The following is a 19,570-nucleotide window of genomic DNA, read 5'->3' as shown; positions in this document are numbered from 1 at the left end:
TCCGTATACTCATACCCATGTGGTCGTGGGAACAGAATACAGCTGACAGTGTGTGAGGAGGCGCACTTAATGCTCATTGTGTCACCACTGGCCAGATTATTGAGTCCCAAAGAGACGATGAGGTGATGGGTCCAGAATTGTAGGCCAGGTGGTCATCGCTTCATCAAGTTTATTGGCAGGCCCGCCCTACGTCATTCCTGGACCTCATGCCTCTGGACTTACTAATATAAATGAAAGATGTCATTGTTTGTGTGGGTTTGTTTGCTTCTTTAACGCTGCCTTCAAGTCATGTTAGAATGATCGTATTTATGGGATGAGTGCACATAAACACCTCCACAATTTAGTTATAGCCCCAACTTTCCATTGGCAGTTTGGTTTCAGTCATGGTTAAGTTTTACTTGTGAATATTACAGTACAACTTCTGTGCTGTTGATAAATCTTGCTGGAAAACACCAAAATTATCTTATTTTAATAATATATACAAGTAAAGCTTTATTCAGGTCTAATGTATGTTGAATTAGGGGTAAACAAACACCTTAAAGGGGTCCCGAACTGCCTTAGTCTTTTTATTTTGTACTGTTCTTTGAGGTCCACTTATAATATTATCAAGATTTTTACATCAAAAAACATCATAATTTATAATAGGCTATTTTCTGTCCTGTTTTAACCCCCTCATCAGAACGCTCTGTTTGAATAGGTGTGGTGGATTGTAGACTCAGAAGTAAACGCCCACTGCTATGATTGGCTAGCAGTTGTTTATGTTTGACAGCCTACATCCTTCACAGATGGATGCTGCAGTGATTTAGGTTAAAAACGCAAGAATACTCAGTAAATATCAAATTATCTGTTTAACAGACAACGCAATAGTGATCATGTAATAAAAACAGTTACTGTCGGATCCAATATAGTCGGCACAGCATCATCTTTCAGTTTCAGTCTTTCTGAAAATCCTTTTCTGAAAATGTATACGTGTTTGTATCCATGGTAAAATGAAGTGAACAAAGGACCGATTTCTTACTGACGCGGTCTGGTTCTTCATTAAAAATAAAGTTCTTCCTCTCTTTCCTAATGTTGGGATCAGAAAGAATGCAATGCTAAGACTGTGTTTTTCCACTGCACAGCATCTTGTTGTCTTTGGAACATCTTTTATCTTTTGATTTACATGCACAATCAGTGGGTGGGGCTAAACAGGCAGTGATGTAGAAGCAGGAGTTGATCTTCCTCTGCGGGGGCGGTGTTTAGCCACACTATTACATCATAAAGTGGTACATTCCACAACCTGTTGTTTTGGCAGACTAGCTTCAATATAAGCTGTTTATAGACTAACAAGAAAGTTTTGAGTTCTGAAAATTACAGGATGTTTTTATAGTACGTAGAATGACCTCTTATATGTCAAAAGATCAAGGGAATTTTGGCTTCTCAGTTCATGACCCCTTTGACTTTGCCAATAAAGCGTAAGAGAGAAGAGAGAAATATACCCTACCTTTAAAAGTTCACTTGGACGCACATCATATCGTAATTATGACTTCCAAACTCAAGAGCAGAGTCTTCCACAAGCACTCAAAGGCAGCATGTACCATTGTTTTTGATAACCATGCCAGTTCTCTGCTTTTCATTATAGTCCGTCAAGATGGTGGTTGGAGTTTGTGGTCCCCCTGGTCGTCATGCTCTGTGACGTGTGGAGAGGGACAGATCACGCGAATTCGCCACTGTAACTCCCCTGTTCCTCAGCTGGGAGGAAAGGACTGTGAGGGCAGCGGGAGAGAGACTAAAAAATGTGAAGCCAAACCCTGTCCGAGTGAGTACTGGGAGCCTTGCACTTCTTAATTTATGTATTAAACTTAGTCTTGTGAAATTAAGCTAAGACTATATTATACCGATTTGCATAGTGTGATCTTGGATGAAACAATTTAAATGGATAATTTGTCTCTGTAAACTCTTTTATATTCAGATTTTTACTGTATTCTCTTTGTCTTGTAGTTGATGGAGCCTGGGGCCCATGGTCTCCTTGGGCGATCTGCTCTGCCACCTGTGGGGGAGGAACAAGGACACGAACACGCGTGTGCAACAGCCCTCATCCGCAGTATGGTGGCAAGAAATGCCCAGGGGAGTCCAAGGACACTGATTCCTGCAACAAACAGGACTGCCCTGTTGGTATGTTACCTTGCAATATTTTTATTTATTTCTCACTCTACACATATTCTCAGGGCTGGATTTACGCATAGGCATTCTAGGCACGTGCCTATGTTCGCTCGTCCAGGGGGGCCCAAACACAATGAAGAGATATATAATATTATTGTTATGCTATGGGCTAATGACAAACTATTTCCATGTCTTCCACCTTTTTTATGTAGGCTACGGAAATCACGCTTTCTTTCTCCCAGTCTCTCTCACAGACGCACACACAGTGCAGACATGCACACGCGCGGAGACACGAACAGAAACTTCTTGTCAGAGCTGCCCCGCGAATTTATCAATAAAATAGTTTCGCAGCTGAATTCACGAAACGGTCGTCCATAAAATGCATTGCTGTTCTGTTGTAAGTAATCTTAAAGATTCCTAAATGCATCTACTTTCGGAAGGCCAAATAAAGTGCTTTTGCTTTCGCCTAGAAACACACAGCGTCTCCCTGACATGGCTGCTTCAACACTAACTGCGGTTACTGAAACCACGCCTTCTTTCTTTGCGTGAACATTTGGGCGGCATTATGCAAATATTTCCACATAGTGACGTAGATATGTGGGGGCATGTTAGAATGAGCCGTTTTAGGGGGGCGTGGCAGTCTTAACTTTGATAAAGAATATCTCTTTGGTTTTGAGACTTTAGTCTTTGGAACTTCAGGGATCTTATCTATGCACAATCAGCTTGTAACACTCCAAAGAGAAAGGAAAACTTGAAATCGCATCATATGACCCCTTTAAAGATTCACTATTAGTAGATGCTGCTGCTGAACGCTGCTGAGAGACGGACAGACGCAGGTATTCACTCGCGCTTAATCTCTCTTTCTCCCTCTCTCTCTTTCGCTCTCTCTCTCTCTCTCTCTAATAACGCAACGGAAGGTTTGGGATGAGGTGCGTAAAAAATTTGTTCAACACATGAGATTTCAGGACGGAAACATGTCAAATGTCTTGAAACAATCATCTGAACAGTACTGATGTGTGGTTGTGACTCCAAGCCGTTAAAATTATTAGAGAAATGCACTCCCGAAGTGGTTATTATGTGGCCACGTCGCCGCGCCTATTAATGGAATGGTCTTTCTCAGTCCTCAAACAAATTTAGAGCTACATTCGATTTGTATTGACTGAATGCAAGCGCTTATTGCGATAGAAAACACTGTAACGGTTTGCACTGATTAAGAAATATTTTTGTTTGCTTGGGTGGTAATATTAGGCCTAACATATTAATAGGGAAGGGGGGCCCAAAAATTTGTTTTGCCTATGTCACGAAAAGAGGTATATCCGGCCCTGCATATTCTCACTGATAGACTGTGTTTGGCTATCTATGGGACCATATTGTGGATGTCCCTGTGCTCTTGTCCCCATTGCCGAGCCAATATTAAACCTTCTGCCTCAGCTCAGTCTGGTCACAATAAAAGTAGCAGCTGTTTAAAACCGTTAAAAGCTGTTGGTCATTTAGAGGTCTATTTTTACGCTGCCTGTAAACCATGATAAATTACAATATAAAGCGGAAAGTTGAATTAGCATCTGATTGGGAGTTAGAGGGGAAATGAAAAGGCACGGTGATACACTACTGTTCAAAAGTCTGGGATCAGTAAGTTTTTTTCAAATAAATGAATACTTTTATTCAGCAAAGGTAAAAGTAATAATAAATACATATATAATGTAACAAAAGAATTCTATTTCAAATAAATGTTATTCTTTTTATTCATCAAAACAATTCTGAAAATCATCAAATTTATCAAAAATGATCGAAAAGCACTATGGTTTAAATAAAAATATTAAGCAGCACTACAACACTGATAATAATAAGAAATGTTTCTTGAGCACCAAAAGCAGCATATTAGAATGATTTCTGAAGGATAATGTGACACTGAAGACTGGAGTAATGATGCTGAAAATTCAGCTTTGCCAACATTAAACATTAAAATAGAAAATATTTATTTTAAAATGTAATCATATTTCACAATATTACTGTTCTTACTGCATATTTGATCAAATAAATGCAGCCTTAGTTAGCATAAGAAACTTCTTTCAAAAACCTTTGAATGGTTGCATACATGTGAAATTCATCTTATCAATGGGCTCTATTATTTAATATTTAAAGACCACTTTAGACTGACACGTCATGCATAATGTCTCTAGTTTCATCCTGAGATTTATGAAATGCATATCAATTTCATGAGTAAACTCAAAGCCTCTCCCTTTTTATTCCCTGCTTCCTCAGATGGTTGTCTATCTAACCCGTGCTTCGGGGGTGTTGACTGCACCAGCTCCGCTGACGGCTCGTGGGAGTGCGGGCCCTGCCCTGTCGGTTTCCGTGGCAATGGAACATTCTGTGAGGATGTGAATGAGGTACAAAGGGAATAGAGCTGGAGCTGGGAAAAGTATAATGTAGTTAGGGCTGTGTGACAAGCAATTGTTATACTGCATTACTCACAATTCAACACGGAAAGCATAGCCAAACAAAAATGTTCCTCCAGCCCTTGCGAAAACTGATCCACTGATTTGAACACAATAAATGTGAACATTATTCAAAAATGTTTTTTCAAACGTTTCCTAACATCTCTGTTTGCTTCTTCTGTCCTATAGTGTGACATGGTACCTGATCTTTGTTTTAAAAGTGGTGAATCCCAGCGCTGTGTCAACACAGACCCAGGATTCCACTGCTTGCCTTGCCCTCCTCGATACAAAGGCAATCAGCCCTTTGGAATGGGAGTGGAGGCTGCCAAGCTAAATAAACAGGTTAGTTATGCAGTCTATGGACAGATTGGATCAATTATTGCACAAGTATATAAATGTGTTATTGCACAAGTATATAAATGTGTCATTAGCCTGGCTGAATCTCAGACAGCAAGCCTACGTGCCGCCCACAGTCTGTTTGCTGACCATCTAATGCACATTAGATGATGTACAGATTTTGTACATAAAACTGAAAGTGCTAGTTCAAACGTGATGTATTCCATTTGTTTTCTGAGTTATGGTAAATAATTCATACTTTACTATTATTTTGGAATCAGCTATTTTATGTAAAACTGCCACTTCATGCCTTCTAAACAAAATTGTCTCTTCTTGTCTAATCGGACAGTTCTTTCCCAGAAATGACTGTGGACCATGCATTATGTTGTTTGTATTTATGCTAAAGTTGTGGAACTTTTGCACAAAGTTGCTCCAGAGTGATAGTCTGAGTAGAAAGTGTATTCTGAGATATTTTGGACAAAGCATTTCTTCTAAATGAAAAAAATCTTTCGGGCCCATAATGGTGGCCAAGCATATGGATCTTGCTCTAGTTCTTCCATTCCTCTCGGATGAATACATTTTGCAGATTTCTTGGAAAGCTGACTCATTTTTGTCCAAAAGTTTCATAACGTCCACAACTAATAGGTTTGTCACCAAGCTCCAGCTTGCATTGCTTTGATGCAGCGCCCAAGAGTAGTAAATTGACAAAGTGCTGAAAGGAATTGTCTCACATTTTATTGCTGCGATCCAATAGCTTTTCATATAAACTGCCCAGTTTTGCACAGCTGAAACCAACAAAATAGTAGGAAATTATCAATAGAAAGTCTTCCCCTTAAGCTCTGTGGCGTTTTTGTGTATTTTCGCCTAAATTTGACATACCCAAATTCAAATGTTTACCCTACACACATACAAAAAAATGGTGTCATTGTATAGAAAACTCTTTTAACTACAAAATATGGTTGTAATTATTCATCATATAAACTGCCCAGTTTTGCACAGCTGAAACCAACAAAATAGTAGGAAATTATCAATAGAAAGTCTTCCCCTTAAGCTCTGTGGCGTTTTTGTGTATTTTCGCCTAAATTTGACATACCCAAATTCAAATGTTTACCCTACACACATACAAAAAAATGGTGTCATTGTATAGAAAACTCTTTTAACTACAAAATATGGTTGTAATTATTCATAAATAACATTATATATGTTTTAAATATTACAATAAACACAAAAAAAAACGCTTTTTGATTTTTTTTTTCAGATTTTTTTTTTTGAAAATCTGTTATTCAGGTTCTATTTGCTCCAGCTCTCTGCAACTTATATTGTTTGATTCCACTAGATGCCAAGATGTGCTAGAAAAAAATAATCTTTCAAATAACAGCTTCTAAACAGGAGTTATTGAATTATAATCGAAGGGAGTAAAGTTTTCCCTTTTTTGCGTCTAAAAGTGTCTTTGTGAGTTTCCTTTGCAAAAACAGGTTTTATAAAGCATCCTCATTTGCAAATCGCTTTGGATAAAAGAGTCTGCTAAATGACTAAATGTAAATAAAGCATATTACCCCCAGAATCCTATTTTACTATCCCCAGAATCCTATTTTATTATGTGCCATAGCACTTTTCTTGATTATTGACTAAATTATGTTTCATTTTTATGTTTGTCTAAGTAGTAATATACAAAATGGCATAAGCGAATTATACCAAATATAAAATTTTGTGTTTTATACAATTAGTTTTTTTCTTTCAGGAGACACAAGACTCTATAAATGGTAAAATCCATGTGGTTTATTACAATCTAAAACAGAATCCACATCCTCCAGCTTTATATCATTCCATTTATGTGCATAATTTTAGACCCCTGCATCACCTCTGCATCAGCATCCAGTGCCTGCATCAGCTGCCTCCTGAAGATCACACGTGAGCTGCGCCGCTAGCTCCGTGCTAACTGCTTCTGCCACAGGCTCACGGCTGCTATCTGGTCTTCAGAATGTGAAACAAAGAAATAGTTGTTTATAAACATAGCACTGTAATAATATCCATGTATATTTACTGAAACGCATCCTGTACTGTACTTTACAGTCAATACATCGTTTATCAGATTGTTAGCTGTGCTTTTACGTTTCAAAATAATGATTCTATCAAAAACGGAGCAAAAGCGCTCATATGCGCTCACCAGACGCGCGTCCTTTCCTCTCCACCGCGCCGCTGAACGTTCTTCATCATCTTTAGCTTTTGGTTTACTGTCCTCTCTCTCTCCCTTCTGTCTATTGACCCAGAGGTGTCAAATTTCACGGCTCTGAGTGGCCGGCGAGCTTGAGTGGCGTGTAATCTGACCTATTGCCCCCACTGAGCAGCCCAGAGTAGTCCAGAGTTGTAGAACATAAGAGCCGCTGGCCGGAGCTGCTATGATTTGGAGAGCGCGTGTTTGCCAAAAGAGCGTCTTTTTTTCTCTGGTGCGCTTCTGTTGCGCTTCTGTGACAAAACAGTGGATTTCTCACCAATGCGAGCACACAGAAACGTGAAAATGGTCTCGTTTGAAAGAAGAGATCCTAATCTAAAAGATAATATAGTTTATAATTTTTGGCTGTTTGCGGCTGACTGAAGCAATCGTGCAAGTAGGAATTTGACACATCTGAATGTTTCCTCAGAGGTATCAAATTTCACATCGTGATTCTATTGAAGGTCATTCGATCTGTGATTGTCACACAATGAAATAAACTACATAGTCAAATTCCTGAGAATAAGAGCTTTCTTGTAATATATGACTTGACTGTTTTGTGAAAAATATAAAAAATAAACATTCTTCGGAAAAATTATTCGTTTAAAAAATTAAAATCATTAGGAAATTCGTGTGTGGGACAAATACATTTCTAAGCTTCATTTTACTGCTTTATGTATCATAAAACCAAAAATAATGGTATTCTTTGTAAAGAAGACACTCTAAGCTTTCAAATGATATGTGCTGATACCATATAAGGAAGGCTTTGCAAATGAAGCATAAACATTTTTTTAAGTGATTTTGGAGTTTAAGTGGTTTCAGGGCCTCACAGCATAATTCCCAGTTGTCTCCTGAGGCTATGAACCAGTTCATTCACCATAATTGGACTGCTGTTAAGCATTTCTGAAGTCTGTTTATTTTTCAGGTATGCGAGCAAGAAAACCCCTGCAAAGACAAGACTCACAGCTGCCACAGGTCCGCTGAGTGTATCTACCTTGGCCACTTCACTGACCCCATGTTTAAATGTGAGTGTAAGATCGGCTATGCTGGGGACGGCCTTATCTGCGGCGAGGACTCTGACCTTGATGGCTGGCCCAATCAGAACCTGGTGTGTGGAGCCAACCAATCCTATCACTGCAAAAAGGTAATAGAGTTATTGTCTTTTCTGTGGCTATAAGATAATTGACTAAACATGCGACCAATTAGGCCTAATTGCAAAAGTTTCTGAAAATAATTGCATTTTTGAAAGACGTCACTCATGCTCACCAATGCTGCATTTATTTGTTCAAAAATACATAAAATATACTTTAAAAATAAAATTTTCCTGTGATGGCAAAGCTGAAATTTCAGCAGCCATTACTCCAGTCTTCAGTGTCACATGATCCTTCAGAAATCATTCTAATATGCTGATTTATTTATTTATTTAGTCATTTAGCAGACGCTTTTATCCAAAGTGACTTACAAATGAGGACAATAAAAGCAGTCAAAACTAACAAAAGAGCAACAATATATAAGTGCAAATGACAAGTCTCAGTTAGCCTAACGCAGTACACGTAGCAAGGTGTATATATATTTTTTTTTTTTGATTTGGTGCTCAAACATTTCTTATTATTATCAGTGTTGAAAAGGTTGTTACTTAATGTTTTTTGTGGAGACCAAGAAACTTTCAAGATTCTTTAATGAATAGAAAGTTTTTGAAATATAAATCATTATAAATGTCTTTACTGTCACTTTCGATCAATTTGATGCTCCCTTGCTAAATAAAAGTATTAATTTCTTTTTAAAAAATCCTACTTGTTGCACACTTTTAACTTTAGAGTATAATTGCACATTGAATCCCTAAATTAATCTAGAAGTGTATTTTAAATAGTCTACTTAATTCATAGACAGTAAAACAGATGCTACATTAGTTGCATTCATTTTTAACACATCAAGTAGTCCTAAATGTTAATTTTTCCAACTAAGGAAAATTATATTTTTTTCCTTTTATCGTGCAGGACAATTGTCCCAAACTTCCAAACTCAGGCCAAGAAGACTTTGATAAAGACGGTCAAGGAGACGCCTGTGACAAAGACGATGATAATGATGGAATAATGGATGAGGGGGTAGGCAGACTTCTTAATTATATATTAATAAAAATGAGTCATGTTTTGTTTTTATGTAAACTAAGCTTTTTTTTTCTCCCGTGCCCCAGGACAACTGTCCTCTACTGTACAATCCAAGGCAATTTGACTACGATAAAGATCTTGTCGGTGATCGTTGTGATAACTGTCCATATGAGCACAACCCTGCTCAGATCGACACAGACGGTAATGGCGAGGGAGATGCCTGCTCTGTAGACATTGATGGAGATGGTGAGAAACTACCACATGCATTCCCACAATTACTAAGTCAACAAAACTTGTTGTTTAAACCCAAGTGCATTTTTTAAAGTAAATATATAATAAACCGAAAGCAATGCAAATGCCTCACGACAGTCAGGTGCAGATTTGTTGTTTTTCCAGATGGTTAACCGTTTGCTTGTGTTGCAGAGGTTCTGAATGAGCATGATAACTGCCCCTACATGTACAATACTGACCAGAAGGACACAGATATGGATGGAGTGGGAGACCAGTGTGATAACTGTCCTCTGCTGCACAACCCTGACCAGGTACAACAGGCTCTATCTCAACTCTTTCCAGTAAACACAAGGAGGAATGTTTTGCAGCAGTTTAACAAAGTAATTTGTATGTTTTAACAGACTGACTCCGATAATGACCGAGTTGGTGACGAGTGCGACAACAATCAGGACATTGATGAGGACGGCCACCAGAACAGCCTGGATAATTGTCCCTACATTCCCAATGCCAACCAGGCCGACCATGACAAAGATGGGAAAGGAGATGCTTGTGATTTTGATGATGATAATGACGGAATCCCAGATGACAAGGACAACTGCAGACTGGTGCCAAACAAAGATCAATTAGACTCTGATGGTGAGTGAATCTATTGCTTAAAATATCTTCAGTAGAAGTGTTTGTCTGAGTTTCTACTGACTGTGAAAAGAAAGGTTAGCACATGGATGCACACACAATAACAGTTATAGAAATGCTGAGACTTCATTTCTGTCTAGAAATGCAACAGTGGCTGAAATGTTAATTTTTTTTGCTTAAAAGACAACCATTTGCTTAAAATGGTAATTTATCTGCATGGCTAACTTTACAAAACTTTAAAAGAGTCAGAGCCAGTCCTCTTTAATCTGTTCATTTTTGTCCAAGTTTTTTTGGCCACATTTTTCCCTTTGAGATTTAGACATATTTACAACTGGAAAATGTCCTTAAGTGTAGCCAGGGTCAAGGAAAATGATGTCACACTCTCACAGCTTGCATGTGGTTTGCCCCACTGTGCTGCATTTTGTTAAGGCTACCTTATTTTTTTTGTTGGTGGGAAAATGGAAACAGGTTACATTTGGAGGTCGAAGTTGTCAGGTGCTAGCTTACTTCTCACACCTCATTATATTTTGTTTATTTGATAGTGTCAAGATGGTTCCAAAGAGAGAAAGTCAACTACTGTAAAAACAGACACATTAGCAAAGAGCTGGCATCTGTGCAAAAGCCTACTTGACTTTTCCCTTTTATTTGAGTGCTAAAGTCTGGATTTAATAGATTTCACATTTGAAGCCAGTCATATGTTAATGTACATGACATGAAAAGACAGCTGAGATTGCTTTGTGCTTAAAGAGGAGAGCTGGGATACCAGATGAAACTTTCTGCTTCTTTTTTGTTACAGTATTTCTCCTTTTGGTGTAGCACTTACAATTTTATTACCCACAATACTCAATAATATAGTACAATATAATAATTTTTAGTTCATTTATATTAATGTTCAGATTATGTACTAATAAATATTATAAAAAAGAATTATTAAAATAAAAAAACAGTAAAAAGTAATAAAGAAAAATGTAATATATTACATGTAATAATATTCTGTAGTATAATATAAAAAATTTTAGTTAATTTATATGAATATTCAAATTAATTAAATAATTATTAACCAATATATAATATAATATAATATAATCACACTCGAAATTGTGGGCAGGATTATTATTATTATTATTAATTGGCTAATTACTACTGTTTTTATTTTAATAATTATTTTTTTGAATATGTATTATTTACATTTTTATAAACCTAAATATTAATATAAATGAAGCATGTATTGTATTGTGTATGTGTATATGTTTTTGGTTGTAAAAAAGTAAGGATGGCAGATTTAACCACTTTAACAGATCTACTGATATGAATGATGAACTAATCTAACTTTATCTACAGGGGATGGAAGAGGCGATGTCTGCAGAGATGATTTTGACAATGACAACATTCCAGACATTTTGGATGTGTGCCCTGAGAACGACGCCATTGGTAACACTGACTTCCGGAAGTTTCAGATGGTGCATTTGGACCCCAAAGGAACTACACAAATTGATCCCAACTGGGTGGTCAGACATCAGGGCAAAGAGTTGGTTCAGACGGCCAATTCTGACCCCGGTATTGCAGTGGGTGAGTATGTGAGCTGTCAGAGTAGCCCGTCTGGTCATGATTTTTAATTAGAGTTTGTTGTCTTTGAGTAAATGAGACTTCAGCGTTTTAATCGCTCTTCAGGTTTCGATGAGTTCAACGCTGTGGATTTCAGTGGCACTTTCTACGTCAACACTGACAGAGATGACGACTATGCTGGGTTTGTGTTTGGATATCAATCCAGCAGTCGATTTTATGTGGTAATGTGGAAGCAGATAACTCAGACGTACTGGGAAGTTAATCCTTCAAAAGCTTTTGGCATCGCTGGAGTTTCTCTGAAAGTGGTCAACTCTACCACGGGCACAGGGGAACACCTGCGTAACGCCCTCTGGCACACTGGTGACACTCCTGGACAGGTGAGGCTGACTGCTCAGCAAATATGACATCTGTTAGCATTCATGATAAGCTAATTGCTGCATGTGGTCTGGCAGGTCCGCACACTGTGGCACGACCCTAAGAATATCGGCTGGAAGGATTACACTGCGTACAGGTGGCATCTCATCCACAGACCCAAGACAGGATTCATCAGGTGATTAACGGGAAGGCCTTTAACTGCCACGTAATCTTGTCAAGTGTGTAGAGTTAACAGACCTATATTCCTTTTCTCCAGAGTGGTGGTTTATGAGGGGAAACAGATCATGGCAGACTCGGGGCCAGTTTATGATAAAACCTTTGCAGGAGGGAGATTAGGACTGTTCGTGTTTTCCCAAGAACTGGTTTACTTCTCTGATCTCAAGTACGAGTGTCGAGGTGAGTAGTTTGTCATAACAGAAGGTGGCCATTTATTAAAATGACACACTAATCTCTGTATAAACAATTTTATACATTATATACTAATCTCAGTATATAATTTTAGTGCTTTTATATTAATACTCAAATTAATTTTTAATAAATGTAAATGTTAATATAAATGAAGTAAAAATGCATTATTATATTATATTATATTATATTATATTACAGGAATTAATGATAAATATAATTGTAAAGTTTTATTATTATTCATGCGTATATGTTTTTGTTTTATACCTTATTTTTTAAAATGTACGTATTTATAGAATATATTTGCATAAGTATTTGAGATTACTTATTTAGTAGCAAAAAAATGGGAATTGTTTTTATTTTTATTATTCATTTAAGACATTATTATTGTTGCTGTTGTTATTATTATTATTATTGTTATCTGATAAAATATTGTATAGCATAACAGAAAAGACAAGCAAAGCCAAGACTTTCACTTGTTACAAGCCAGTTAACCACTTTTTTCTGCTTTTTAGATAACTGAGAAAGAGAAGAAATGACTCCCTTAAAAAACTATAGCACAACAACACATTTTCACTCTCTGACAAAACACACAAGACTTTGGTGGACTACAAAAAGGAAACAGGCCCCAAACCTCCTCCTGAGGAGAAAGAATTAACTTAAATTACAAGCACATTTATGGGGATTTTTCTTATCAATGTTTTTGTGTCCTTGAGTCAGTATTTTTTAGCCAAAGTTTGGGTACGGTTAATTGAACATTACATGTGGTATTTCTTTACAAAATGAAACACAATCTAGAGGAAAAGCAATCACAAAGCTTCATCCTCTGACATTTTTATCACCAACTGCTTTACTTGCACAAGATTTTTTTTACTTCCTGTGTATTGTTACAATGTGCAGAATTTTTTCTCCTTTGGATTTGTTGTTGTAATGAAGACAATAAGACATCTTTTTCTACAACCCTCGATTCTAACGGGTTTTGGGTTTGATCAGCATATAAATGTTTTAGAGACCTTTGAGATGAAGATGTTTATATTAAGACTGTATCATAATTACTTGTGTAAAGTATTTATATGACCCTTGCAATTCAGTATCAAGTTATGTCCGTTTTTTTTTTTTTTGCGCAATGCTTTCAGAACCTAGACGTTGTAAATACTAATTTATTTGTTTACACTGACAAAATTTGACTATTGCAGAAATAAAGATTTTAAAAAGTACATTTTATTGCTGCGCTTCTAGACATCCATAATGCAATTTCATGCCTATGTCATTTTTTTACTTGATAGAAGTGTTTTTCAAATGTGAGAATGAGTGTGCTAATGTTTCGTTTTGTTTTTGTCCTGTGATGCCACACTGCATTTGTTACATTTAACACAGATTTGCTGGTCTTGAACCACTTTTTCATTTAGTTTCTTATGTTTTGTCTGTTTACTAAAGAAACTGTCATGGAGAACACAAGACGTAATAGGACGAACAGTTCTGTTTGTATCAGAGAAACAAAGACTCTCATACATAAGAGATTGTCATGCATCGTCCAGATTTTTGAGCCTGAACATTCATCTGTTTTGTCTTTCTTTTGCTTGTTAAATTATTTTATTTTCATAACCATTTTTATATTTTGTAAAAAGTGCAATGCCTTGGATTTTTATGCCACATCCCCAGAAAACCTTGTAAAGTTTTCTAATGTTATTCTCACAGTTGTCACAGGTTTTTCTTTAATAAAAGGTTTAGACAGTTTTTCATTTGGACTGGTGTTTCGGAGAAGTTCCAAATACTATAATGGGATGTATGACTGTTTTTAGAGATGTCTATCAGATCATTTATGTGGCTTCCATAAACCCTGCATCATGTCTTTCCTTCAATAAACAACTGTTTTATCTGTTCATGCACAAGTGACCTGAAAGTACTGGAACATGGGCCTATATTCACTTTCCTCCAAAGCTCACTTGAATTTGTTTTAGATCAGTACATGTGATTTTATGCCTTGGTAAAGTATGCACAGCCATTAGTTCAATGATGACATGAATGTTTTTGGGTGAGCTATCTCTTTAACAAGTCTTTTGTATACAAATAGTGCTACAAGGGTGACATTCATAAGTCTTTTGTAGGCCAAAACCCAGAAACCAGGTCGCATTTCAGCACTTCTGGTTCTGTCGTCTTGAAGTCAGTGTTTTTTTTTATTGGTTTTTGCTTGAAATAAGGCCTGTGGTTAACACAACTCAATCTTCACATTTTATTCTGCAACATAAAATACATCAGATTGTGATTTTTACATTTCATCACACCCAACAGGAACACTCATCTACTTGCTAGTCAACTTTTACAGCTTCATTATGTTTATAATCGCTGTCTTGCTAACTCAAACTTTCAGGTAAAGGATTTTTTAAATAAACATTCTAATTACTCATTTGTTTTCCAATTTATAGTTTTGTTTTAATATTTTTTGTTTTATTTTTGCACTGAAATGTAAAAAAAAATTACATTTTAAATTTTAAAAATTACAATAAACTTTTTTTTTTTTTATTTAATACATTTTAATATAATATAATAAAGCAATAAGCCCCAAGAAGCCGTGATTTACAGTGAATTTATAACAGCTGAAGCGGAGTAAAACCTCCGTAAAACCTCTACGGCTGCTTTTATAAAACGGTTATTCCATATACGTAGTTAGGTTTCACAAAATAAAACAGACCAAATAAAGTGTAATGATATTAATAAAAACAGTATTCTTCCACCAAACAATGTAGCTCCTCAGAAACAGTTGTGGTTGCAGCAAAGTGGTTGCCAAGCAACACACAAAGTAAACAAAGGTGTATGTTTGTAGAGTAATTTACAACACGGCTCAGCCAATCAGAATCAAGGACCAGAACTATCCGTTTTATAATTTGATATAATACAACATTTGCTTTTGGCCCATGGCCCTCAATCGAGTTTGATTTTTGGCTCTTCGTATTAGTACTAGTAGTAATGTACATTTAAATACTGTGCATACTTACATTAATACACAATTAAACACTGACTGTTGCATCAACAATATGATGATATTCTAGCAATGATTTCCCACATTCGCCAACAAGGTCTTAAGTGGCAGTAGGGTGACAAACGGAAAGCATAAAATCTTCAACAATATTCCAGTGATACCCAAAGACTCCAAACAAAGAGCACTGTTGTGCAAACGTCCCACAATAGCATATGAGAACCTAGTTGAAAATGTTTAATTTGCAATGAAATGACAAAAGCCAGGCATTAACCAGCTACATCCTTTCCCATGGTTTACATTGTAGTTGCATGCGCTAGCAATTTGTAAACCTCATCACAAATTTTGATCCCTTCTGCTTACATTTGAAAGGTTCCAAGTCTTTTGTGATCTCCAGCAGGCACACTTTTAAAGTCTGCTTCAAAACACAAACTGACATTTGGGACTTGCAGCTGCTTTAGAGTCGAAGCCAAGATACCATTGATATCTTGTAAATGCGTTTGGCCAAAGAGACGTAAATATGCGCATTTTAACAAGCCAGAAACACTAACTTTAAGAGATAAACAAGTTAAGAGACTACTGTCATTCCCAACTACTGCTGTTAAAACCAAATGAATAGGGCACCAGGCCAGGATCTTTAATTATGCCAGTCCTCAAAAGTTAAAGTCTTTTACAGTACCCGGGTTCCCTCATGGACCTTAAGTGAGACATTGCCAGGTTCTTTTCCAGAAACAACTGTTCTTTTACAAAACAACTTCCAACATATGGTAGAAATTAACTCTTGCATTTTAAATCTTCCTCTTGCACACGTTTCACACACTCCGTTCTATAATCTTAAACTGTCTCATTCGGTTTGCAGCCTTGTTCATGTGTTTAGCACTACATACAGTCAAATACAGTGGAAGACCTGCACCAAATGTTGCTTTCTATGAGCAATAATCCACACGTGGGCTTCATTTGGTAAACATTAAGGTAAATTCTTCTTAAATTTGACCTGACTGTGAATTTTCTCAGTGACTGACGTTAAAGTTAGCAAGTGCTGTCAACCAAATAAATGTTAACAAGTGGCCGAGCACCACAGGCACATAACTTATCAGAGCCATGCAGTTTAGCATGGAAACAAAAACAATGAAATGATTACAAGTTTCTGCAAGGGAACAGATACAGCTAGATGAAAATCCTGAATAAATTATACTGCACTCTGCACAATAACAGGGCAAAAACAATTCATTTAATAGCAATCCACAAGTCATAAAGAATATCGCATGGTAGGCTATCTGCAATCCTTCATTCTGATTGGTCAATAGCAGATGTCAGATTCTAATATTATGATATTCATAATATATATTCATTGTTGTCTATGGAAGTACATCACATGTCTTTCGTATCACATCACACGCTCCTTCTCATATTTTTCACAAATATAGTACTGCCGCCTTTTTGCGTATCGGTTATCAGTTGCAGACGTCTTCAGAGATAATATTATATTGCCATTATATTGTTGCAATGTTCGTCTTGTTACTATGACGATTATTTTGTACATTGCAATGGACTGTTTGGAACATTAGGCTACGTCCACACGAAGCCAGAGCTTTCCCTATCCGATCTTATACATTTATTAATCTGTGTCAATGTTAGTTAATAAAAAGACAATCGTTCAGTGTTTGTTCATGTTTTTGTTGCTGTTACGTGACGTAGCGGTGTCTGACTAGGGGCGAGACGTGGGCTGATGACTGTCCACACGAAAACGCAAGGGCGGCGTTTTCAGATTTATCCACTCGGGTCCCGGTTTAAAAAAATATCGGTTTCACTCTCCCAAAACGCCGGATCCGTCTGGACGAAACGCCTATACGATACAAAATGTATGCGTATACAGCTAAACGCGTCTCCGTGTGGACGGTAAGCTAAGGTAATATACAGGTAAAAATATACATGACCATAATAGTTCAAAAGCATAATAGGGTAGAACGTGAATGCAAACGCACTCATTCACAGGGTTGTGGGAAAAGTAAGTGAACTTTACCTTGTTGTCGTTACCAGGATGATCCACAACTGTTTTTTGTTCTGTAAAGAATTTCATGAGTTGTTCATGAGTCCCAGTTAAACTGTCAATTGTTCTTCAGAACCTGCACATTCAACCCTTTACAACAGTGACTGAATGATTTTGAGATTAATCTTTTCACATTAAGAACAACTAATGAACTCACAACTATTAAAGATGGTGAAAACATTCACCGATGCTCAAGAATGAAACAAGGGGGTGTAAACTTTTTGAACAGGATGATGATTGATGTGTAGTTTTGCCTCATTTTGTTAAAATATCATATTCTTTCATTTAGTACTGCCCTTCAGAATCTACAGATGCATGTTTCTGAGAAGACAAAATAAGTACATTTTACCCTAGTAAATAATAGATTTTTTGTGTGCTTGTTTGGCAAATAGCCAAGTATTAAGTGGGATAATTCGCTATTGCAGTTATTGGAAAATAAACCCCAACTGGATGAGCTGCATGTCGACACAGAGCTAAACTGTCCCTTACATGCTTTATATAAGCTATTATTTGCATACAAAGATGTGATGGATGGTTGTGTCTGATGGCCAATTATAGCTGTGATTCATTTTCCACAGCCAATGTCTTATTGGCTCTGGATCTGTTTTGTAAGCCTGCACTCTCTTGTATGGCTGTCATTAAATACAGCTGTCAGATGATATATTCACACTTCTGCTCCCCCGTGGCGCATGTCTGCATTGCGATGGAGGTGTATGAAAAGTTAAGATACAGGCCTGTGCTGATTTGCAGGAAAAAAAAAACACTACTTGTGCTACCATTGAAGTATAATTTACACTTTTTTTCTTAAGCTATAGAAACCATCTTGATATGATGTCAGCCAAGTTCTTCAGTTATGTTGTTACAGAAAAAGGGCATTTCATTATGACTTACAACAGGATGGGTAAATATTGTGTTCATGCTTGACATTGCTGGTTGAGTTTCAGTTTACCTTCAGAAATATTTGCTTGTCTGGTTGCAGGGTTCAAAGAGCTGCCCAAACAGCAAAGGTCGGAATGGCAAGGGTGTTTGGTGTTCTGGAGAATCGCATGTGAATGTGAAAACAGTAAGTAGTTTCCATTAAACCAGGTTGGAAGTTCAGCATCCTGTAAGGCAAGTAAAAAGGCTTTGAGCTCCTAACATAAACCAGCACCTTTATGATACAGACACTCGTGACTGCTTGAGTTAACAGCTGAAATCTCTGCCGTAGCTTCTCGGTAACATAAAATGTAAGAGTTTATCTTTGACATTCAGGTTTGTACATGGGCTCAGGGTGCAAAAATGTCTTGTACTGACTCCACTCACCCGTTGACATTATCAGGTTCACAATGAGTACAGCCCAGTTATAATTCTAATAATGAATCAATGAATAGCAGGTCATGCTCTGTGGAAAGAACAGAACTCCATAGATGTTCATAAATTAATAATCCAAAGGTGTGGCATGCCAAATCCCTAGTTTTTCCAGAACTTAATGGTTCTCCAACTGCTGAGGGTGTGTGCCTTTACAGCACAGAAGCCAGACCTCCCACTTTGTCTAAACCACAGTTTTATATACGGCCTGCTGCTAGACACAATTTTCAGAGTTCCCCCACTGTTTGCTGTTGCCATTTAAGCATTAAATATCTTTTATACTCTTATCGCTAATGGTTGACAATATATGGTTGGTTCACTTTATAATTCAAGCTGAATCAATCCACTGTCTGAAGAACAGACAGACAGTGAGTAAATTATGACAGAATTTTAATTTTTGGGTGGACTATACCAATTCTCTGAACTATAGCACACTAGTTCAGAGAATTAGAGGACACTGAATAAAGAACATCAGTGGTTGCAGATAGATGAATAAAGCAAAACTGCAAGTATACAGAAGCAAGTATATCATCTGTACAATGGCGACCTCTACTGGAAAGTATTCCTCTGTTACGACATTAAATGGCTTAATGTGTTACTAAAAAAAAATGTAATGGAAAATACAATATATAGATTTTATTTTAATAGAATATAAAAATATATAGAATATAATACTTAAAATAACAATATAGCCTACTTATATTAATAATGTTTTATTTTATTAACAATAATTAATAATAAGAAGAATAC

The 19,570-nt window shown here is 36.8% G+C and overlaps 1 protein-coding gene and 1 long non-coding RNA gene across 3 annotated transcripts in view; one reads left to right on the top strand and one right to left on the bottom strand.

Annotated features, from left to right (window-relative positions):
* The window catches only part of LOC107654977 (thrombospondin-2-like), a 25,093-nt gene extending 10,765 nt beyond the window's left edge, over positions 1 to 14,328 (top strand). For both annotated transcript variants that reach the window (XM_016442345.1, XM_016442346.1), the window contains 14 exons: positions 1,622 to 1,798; positions 1,981 to 2,154; positions 4,405 to 4,532; positions 4,770 to 4,922; positions 8,054 to 8,272; positions 9,126 to 9,233; positions 9,323 to 9,482; positions 9,660 to 9,778; positions 9,869 to 10,103; positions 11,442 to 11,669; positions 11,772 to 12,043; positions 12,119 to 12,216; positions 12,298 to 12,437; positions 12,962 to 14,328. In XM_016442345.1, coding sequence (XP_016297831.1) covers positions 1,622 to 1,798; positions 1,981 to 2,154; positions 4,405 to 4,532; positions 4,770 to 4,922; positions 8,054 to 8,272; positions 9,126 to 9,233; positions 9,323 to 9,482; positions 9,660 to 9,778; positions 9,869 to 10,103; positions 11,442 to 11,669; positions 11,772 to 12,043; positions 12,119 to 12,216; positions 12,298 to 12,437; positions 12,962 to 12,969 — 2,219 coding nt within the window. In that variant the 3' untranslated portion in view covers positions 12,970 to 14,328. The remainder of the gene's footprint in view (positions 1 to 1,621; positions 1,799 to 1,980; positions 2,155 to 4,404; positions 4,533 to 4,769; positions 4,923 to 8,053; positions 8,273 to 9,125; positions 9,234 to 9,322; positions 9,483 to 9,659; positions 9,779 to 9,868; positions 10,104 to 11,441; positions 11,670 to 11,771; positions 12,044 to 12,118; positions 12,217 to 12,297; positions 12,438 to 12,961) is intronic.
* Positions 1 to 19,570, bottom strand: part of LOC107654978 (uncharacterized) — a 23,420-nt gene that overhangs the window by 3,512 nt on the left and 338 nt on the right. Inside the window, exon 2 of the long non-coding RNA XR_001630378.1 lies at positions 18,423 to 18,576. This is a non-coding gene — a long non-coding RNA (uncharacterized LOC107654978). The remainder of the gene's footprint in view (positions 1 to 18,422; positions 18,577 to 19,570) is intronic.

The sequence above is a fragment of the Sinocyclocheilus anshuiensis genome, unplaced genomic scaffold (genome assembly GCF_001515605.1).
Source record: "Sinocyclocheilus anshuiensis isolate Anshui unplaced genomic scaffold, SAMN03320099.WGS_v1.1 scaffold487, whole genome shotgun sequence".
In the NCBI taxonomy this organism is placed as follows: Eukaryota; Metazoa; Chordata; class Actinopteri; order Cypriniformes; family Cyprinidae; genus Sinocyclocheilus; species Sinocyclocheilus anshuiensis.
The sequence above is the reverse complement of the archived record's forward strand: the minus strand, read 5'-3'. Positions and strand labels throughout refer to the sequence as shown.